Source organism: Salmo salar, chromosome ssa26, assembly GCF_905237065.1.
Source record: "Salmo salar chromosome ssa26, Ssal_v3.1, whole genome shotgun sequence".
NCBI lineage: Eukaryota > Metazoa > Chordata > Actinopteri > Salmoniformes > Salmonidae > Salmo > Salmo salar.
Genome location: NC_059467.1, coordinates 46403407 through 46411179, shown reverse-complemented (window position 1 = coordinate 46411179; position 7773 = coordinate 46403407). Strand labels below are relative to the sequence as shown.

The following is a 7773-nucleotide window of genomic DNA, read 5'->3' as shown; positions in this document are numbered from 1 at the left end:
TGTGAACAGCCCTCACCCTCCACTGTATTTTATTGAGACATATGATGTGAACAGCCCTCACCCTCCACTGTATTTTATTGAGACATATGATGTGAACAGCCCTCACCCTCCACTGTATTTTATTGAGACATATGACGTGAACAGCCCTCACCCTCCACTGTATTTTATTGAGACATATGATGTGAACAGTACTCACCCTCCCTGTCCGATCACAGGTGTGATCTTCACATTTTGTTGCACACTGTCCCCGTTCTTCTTTTTGGCATAATAAATCCCCTGCCACTCCTGGGAGGAGAGAGAGAGAGAGAGAGAGTGAGAGTGAGAGTGAGAGAGAGAGAGAGAGAGAGAGAGAGAGAGAGAGAGAGAGAGACAATTCACTTCATATAATAATATACTACTTAACAGACTCACCAGAGCCACAGTGCAGTGAGCGCATACATTTTATATATGTGTATCTAGGGTAGAAAAGCTACTGGTAAATTTACCAAAGTTACCGGAATCTTCCGAAATGTTTGTAATTAACAGAAAATCTATGGCAATCTATCGGAGCTTTGGTAATTTATACTGGAATAACTTTAAACAATTTATTTGTGTATTATATAACTCTTTATATCTGTGTCTATATTGTCCATGACTTTCTAGCTGATTGACCAGAGAAAACCAAGAGAAAATAGTGTAATTAATGGAGAAAAGAAATGTCATCAACAATGGCTTTATTTTAAATGAACTCTGAAACTCTTCCAACTGTTGACTATCTTCACAACTGCCACCAGTTTGACACCAACACAGTGTCAACAAATACATGTTGAAATAGACAAATAAATAAAAGTGTGTAAAATAATAATGTTTTACAGCTTTGTCATTCTAAAACCATCTTATTTAATTATTTCATTTTTTTTACATATGATAAATTCCCACAGAGGGCCAAAGATAATTACAGTCACCTGTGATAATCTGAAGTACCCCAAAGGGCCACTAGATGTCTTGTGATAGATTACATAAAATCCACAAAATTCTGGTAGTTTACTGGTAAACTTTCCAGTAATATACCCTTCTCTTTGCAGCCTTATGTGATCCTCACGGGAATTGAACCAACAACGTTGACGTTACTGGCGTCACGCTCTTACCAACTGAACCACACAGGACCAATAAACAAAAGGCTGTAGTCTATAATATGTTATAATGGAGAAGTAAATCCAGAGTTCTAGAGATGATCACCCCAACACCGGGGTCATCCTGAGGCATATCAAAGAATAACCAGACGCTTTATAGGGCAGGAGAGAACCAAAATGGCGTCCAGTCAGGTTGTTTCATGTGAGACACCCCTGGTGTGGTGTCTGAGGTTTAAAAGGCAGTTTCCTACTGTTCCTCTGTCTGCCGGTGACCTTCTCTGTCTCTGTACTCACACCACAAACCCAGCCAGCATCCAGTGTCTCATCTCACTGCATGAAAAAGGCTTTCTGGCCGAGCTGATGGGGTCAACACACACCTGATATCATAGTGCTGTTATAGGGCTGGAAATAAACAGATACACACTCACCTTTCCTTTCCGTATGCAGGAGTTTATCGTTTCAAGGAGATCAGGCTTATTCTTTTCACTTTTAGGCACTTCTATTATATCCTTCCCTATTAGTTCACCTTGCTGGTAACCCATGATGCTCTCGTAGGCAGGGTTCACATACTGTAGAGGAGAGAGCCGAGGGGGAGAGACGGGGAGAGACGAGGAGAGACGAGGGGGGAGACGGGGGGAGACGGGGAGAGACGAGGGGGAGACGGGGAGAGGGAGAGATACATCGTCATACTGAGAATCAGGCATCATTAGAGATTTTCTGCGAGTCTAACAACACTAGCATCACACACAGTCCTGTGCGGTTAGCTTAGCTCAGCTAGCATAGCTCTTCACAACAGCATCACACAGTCCTGTGAGGTTAGCTTAGCTCAGCTAGCATAGCTCTTCACAACAGCATCACACAGTCCTGTGAGGTTAGCTTAGCTCAGCTAGCGTAATCAGTAGTACCATTAACACATTGGTAACTCTCATCTCTGTCTGTAGCTGTGTCTCTGTCTGTAGCTGTATCTCTGTCTGTAGCTGTGTCTCTGTCTGTAGCTGTGTCTCTGTCTCTAGCTGTGTCTCTGTCTGTAGCCGTGTCTCTAGCTGTGGTGATGTATGTTGCCGTGTCTGTAACTGTGTCTGTAACTGTGTCTGTAACCGTGTCTGTAACCGTGTCTGTAACTGTGTCTGTAACTGTGTCTGTAGCCGTGTCTGTAACTGTGTCTGTAACTGTGTCTGTAGCCGTGTCTGTAACTGTGTATGTTGCCGTGTCTGTAACCGTGTCTGTAACCGTGTCTGTAACCGTGTCTGTAACCGTGTCTGTAACCGTGACTGTAACCGTGACTGTAACCGTGTCTGTAACCGTGTCTGTAACCGTGTCTGTAACCGTGACTGTAACCGTGACTGTAACCGTGTTTGTAACCGTGTCTGTAACTGTGTCTGTAGCTGCCCTTTTTCTGGCCCTGCAAATTGAAAATACCAATGTGGCCCTGGAGCCAAAAGGTTTCGCCACCCCTGCCTTAGTGCTTCCATCTGTAGACTGTTTGGTTGAGAATAAACAACAGACCATTCTTTAGTAAAACTAATGGAAACTGTGTGTCAAAAACCCACCTGGATGACTTGATCCTCATTGGTGATCTCTATGGCCTCCTGACTCTGCTCTAATGCTGTGAAGATAGCATTACACGCCCTAGGAAAGAGAAGGAGGGGGAGGGAGAGCAGGGATGGAGAGGGTGAGGAGGGAGATGAAGGAGGGAGAGAGGGGGAGGGGAGGGAGGGCAAGGATGGAGATGGGGGAGGGAGATGGGGGAGGGAGAGCAGAGATGGAGAGGGCGAGGAGGGAGATGAGGGAGGGAGGGAGGGAGGGGAGAGGGCAAGAGGGAGGGAGGGAGAGATAGGGAGGGAGGGAGAGATAGGGAGGGAGGGAGGGAAGAGAGATAGGGAGGGAGGGAGATAGTTGAAATGCACCTCTGAATGTAGAACAGGAGCTAAATGTAGATATGTGAACAGTACATAGCTGTAGAAAGAACATTCTACTTTTTTAATCTCTCATTTTTAATCACACTCCACCATCATTACAGGATTTGGGGGCAGCATTGAGTGGATGTATTTATTTGTCTTTTTTATTTAACCTTTATTTAACTAGGCAAGTCAGTTAAGAATAAATTCTTATTTTACAATGACAGCCTACCAAAGGCAAAAGGCCTGGGATTAAAAATAAAAAATAAATACAATATAAATATAGGACAAAACACACATCACAACAAGAGACAACACAACACTACATACAGAGACACCTAAGACAACGACATAGCAAGGCAGCAACACATGACAACACAGCATGGTAGCAACGCAACATAACAACAACATGGTAGCAACACAACATGGCAGCAGCACAAAACATGGTACAAACATTACTGGGCTAACAGACAACAGCACAAAGGGGAAGAAGGCAGAGACAACAATACATCACACAACACAGCTACGGATATGTATCGTCTCTATGAGCTGGTTATACTTTGGATACTTGGTGAGACACCGCTCAGATAGAGGAGATACTTGGTGAGACACCGCTCAGATAGAGGAGTTGGTGAGACACCGCTCAGATAGATGAGATGTTTGGTGAGACACCGCTCAGATAGATGAGATGCTTGGTGAGACACCGCTCAGATAGAGGAGATACTTGGTGAGACAACGCTCAGATAGAGGAGATACTTGGTGAGACACCGCTCAGATAGAGGAGATACTTGGTGAGACACCGCTCAGATAGATGAGATGCTTGGTGAGACACCGCTCAGATAGATGAGATGCTTGGTGAGACACCGCTCAGATAGATGAGATACTTGGTGAGACACCGCTCAGATAGAGGAGTTGGTGAGACACCGCTCAGATAGAGGAGATACTTGGTGAGACACCGCTCAGATAGATGAGATGCTTGGTGAGACACCGCTCAGATAGATGAGATGCTTGGTGAGACACCGCTCAGATAGAGGAGTTGGTGAGACACCGCTCAGATAGATGAGATGTTTGGTGAGACACCGCTCAGATAGAGGAGATACTTGGTGAGACACCGCTCAGATAGAGGAGATGCTTGGTGAGACACCGCTCAGATAGAGGAGATACTTGGTGAGACACCGCTCAGATAGAGGAGATACTTGGTGAGACACCGCTCAGATAGATGAGATACTTGGTGAGACACCGCTCAGATAGAGGAGTTACTTGGTGAGACACCGCTCAGATAGATGAGTTACTTGGTGAGACACCGCTCAGATAGAGGAGATACTTGGTGAGACACCGCTCAGATAGATGAGATACTTGGTGAGACACCGCTCAGATAGAGGAGATACTTGGTGAGACACCGCTCAGATAGAGGAGATACTTGGTGAGACACCGCTCAGATAGATCAGATACTTGGTGAGACACCGCTCAGATAGATGAGATGCTTGGTGAGACACCGCTCAGATAGAGGAGATACTTGGTGAGACACCGCTCAGATAGATGAGATGGTGAGACACCGCTCAGATAGAAGAGATGCTTGGTGAGACACCGCTCAGATAGATGAGATACTTGGTGAGACACCGCTCAGATAGAGGAGATACTTGGTGAGACACCGCTCAGATAGAGGAGATACTTGGTGAGACACCGCTCAGATAGATGAGATACTTGGTGAGACACCGCTCAGATAGAGGAGATGCTTGGTGAGACACCGCTCAGATAGAGGAGATACTTGGTGAGACACCGCTCAGATAGAGGAGATACTTGGTGAGACACCGCTCAGATAGATGAGATACTTGGTGAGACACCGCTCAGATAGAGGAGATACTTGGTGAGACACCGCTCAGATAGATGAGATACTTGGTGAGACACCGCTCAGATAGAAGAGATGCTTGGTGAGACACCGCTCAGATAGAGGAGATACTTGGTGAGACACCGCTCAGATAGATGAGATACTTGGTGAGACACCGCTCAGATAGATGAGATGCTTGGTGAGACACCGCTCAGATAGATGAGATGCTTGGTGAGACACCGCTCAGATAGATGAGAACTTGGTGAGACACCGCTCAGATAGAAGAGATGCTTGGTGAGACAACGCTCAGATAGAGGAGATACTTGGTGAGACACCGCTCAGATAGAGGAGATACTTGGTGAGACACCGCTCAGATAGATGAGATTGGTGAGACACCGCTCAGATAGATGAGATACTTGGTGAGATACCACTCAGATAGATGAGATACTTGGTGAGACACCGCTCAGATAGAGGAGATACTTGGTGAGACAACGCTCAGATAGAGGAGATACTTGGTGAGACACCGCTCAGATAGAGGAGTTGGTGAGACACCGCTCAGATAGATGAGATGTTTGGTGAGACACAGCTCAGATAGATGAGATGCTTGGTGAGACACCGCTCAGATAGAGGAGATACTTGGTGAGACAACGCTCAGATAGAGGAGATACTTTGTGAGACACCGCTCAGATAGATGAGATGCTTGGTGAGACACCGCTCAGATAGATGAGATGCTTGGTGAGACACCGCTCAGATAGAGGAGATACTTGGTGAGACACCGCTCAGATAGAGGAGTTGGTGAGACACCGCTCAGATAGAGGAGATGCTTGGTGAGACACCGCTCAGATAGATGAGATGCTTGGTGAGACAACGCTCAGATAGAGGAGATACTTGGTGAGACACCGCTCAAATAGAGGAGATACTTGGTGAGACACCGCTCAGATAGAGTAGTTGGTGAGACACCGCTCAGATAGATGAGATGCTTGGTGAGACACCGCTCAGATAGATGAGATGCTTGGTGAGACACCGCTCAGATAGAGGAGATACTTGGTGAGACACCGCTCAGATAGAAGAGATACTTGGTGAGACACCGCTCAGATAGAGGAGATACTTGGTGAGACACCGCTCAGATAGAGGAGATACTTGGTGAGACACCGCTCAGATAGAGGAGATACTTGGTGAGACACCGCTCAGATAGAGGAGATGTTTGGTGAGACACCGCTCAGATAGAGGAGATGCTTGGTGAGACACCGCTCAGATAGAGGAGATGCTTGGTGAGACACCGCTCAGATAGAGGAGATGCTTGGTGAGACACCGCTCAGATAGAGGAGATGCTTGGTGAGACACCGCTCAGATAGAGGAGATGCTTGGTGAGACACCGCTCAGATAGATGAGATACTTGGTGAGACACCGCTCAGATAGAGGAGATACTTGGTGAGACACCGCTCAGATAGAGGAGATACTTGGTGAGATACTTGGTGAGACACCGCTCAGATAGATGAGATACTTGGTGAGACACCGCTCAGATAGATGAGATACTTGGTGAGACACCGCTCAGATAGATGAGATACTTGGTGAGACACCGCTCAGATAGATGAGATACTTGGTGAGACACCGCTCAGATAGAGGAAATACTTGGTGAGACACCGCTCAGATAGATGAGATGCTTGGTGAGACACCGCTCAGATAGATGAGATACTTGGTGAGACACCGCTCAGATAGATGAGATGCTTGGTGAGACACCGCTCAGATAGATGAGATGCTTGGTGAGACAACGCTCAGATAGAGGAGATACTTGGTGAGACACCGCTCAGATAGAGGAGATACTTGGTGAGACACCGCTCAGATAGATGAGATGCTTGGTGAGACACCGCTCAGATAGATGAGATGCTTGGTGAGACACCGCTCAGATAGAGGAGATACTTGGTGAGACACCGCTCAGATAGAGGAGTTGGTGAGACACCGCTCAGATAGATGAGATGTTTGGTGAGACACCGCTCAGATAGATGAGATGCTTGGTGAGACACCGCTCAGATAGAGGAGATACTTGGTGAGACAACGCTCAGATAGAGGAGATACTTGGTGAGACACCGCTCAGATAGAGGAGATACTTGGTGAGACACCGCTCAGATAGATGAGATGCTTGGTGAGACACCGCTCAGATAGATGAGATGCTTGGTGAGACACCGCTCAGATAGATGAGATACTTGGTGAGACACCGCTCAGATAGAGGAGTTGGTGAGACACCGCTCAGATAGAGGAGATACTTGGTGAGACACCGCTCAGATAGATGAGATGCTTGGTGAGACACCGCTCAGATAGATGAGATGCTTGGTGAGACACCGCTCAGATAGAGGAGTTGGTGAGACACCGCTCAGATAGATGAGATGTTTGGTGAGACACCGCTCAGATAGAGGAGATACTTGGTGAGACACCGCTCAGATAGATGAGATGCTTGGTGAGACACCGCTCAGATAGAGGAGATACTTGGTGAGACACCGCTCAGATAGATGAGATGTTTGGTGAGACACCGCTCAGATAGAGGAGATACTTGGTGAGACACCGCTCAGATAGATGAGATGCTTGGTGAGACACCGCTCAGATAGAGGAGATGCTTGGTGAGACACCGCTCAGATAGATGAGATGCTTGGTGAGACACCGCTCAGATAGATGAGATGCTTGGTGAGACACCGCTCAGATAGATGAGATGCTTGGTGAGACACCGCTCAGATAGATGAGATGCTTGGTGAGACACCGCTCAGATAGAGGAGATGCTTGCATATTATGTGAACTGTCTCACTGTGTTCCCTTGAAGAACTGAGGCTGAAACTAACTGTTTACCATGACCTATGTAGTTGTCTGTCAGGCTCCTCTGCCTCCCCAGCCCTTAGCTGGTAAATGGATAGTTGGGGATTTTGGCAATGCTAGCTGTTCCCAT

The 7773-nt window shown here is 46.9% G+C and overlaps 1 protein-coding gene across 1 annotated transcript in view; it reads right to left on the bottom strand.

Annotated features, from left to right (window-relative positions):
* LOC106591626 (high affinity cAMP-specific and IBMX-insensitive 3',5'-cyclic phosphodiesterase 8A) overlaps positions 1–7773 on the bottom strand; it is a 238099-nt gene that overhangs the window by 40015 nt on the left and 190311 nt on the right. The window contains 3 exon segments of the mRNA XM_045708820.1: positions 197–285; positions 1541–1681; positions 2663–2741. Coding sequence (XP_045564776.1) covers positions 197–285; positions 1541–1681; positions 2663–2741 — 309 coding nt within the window.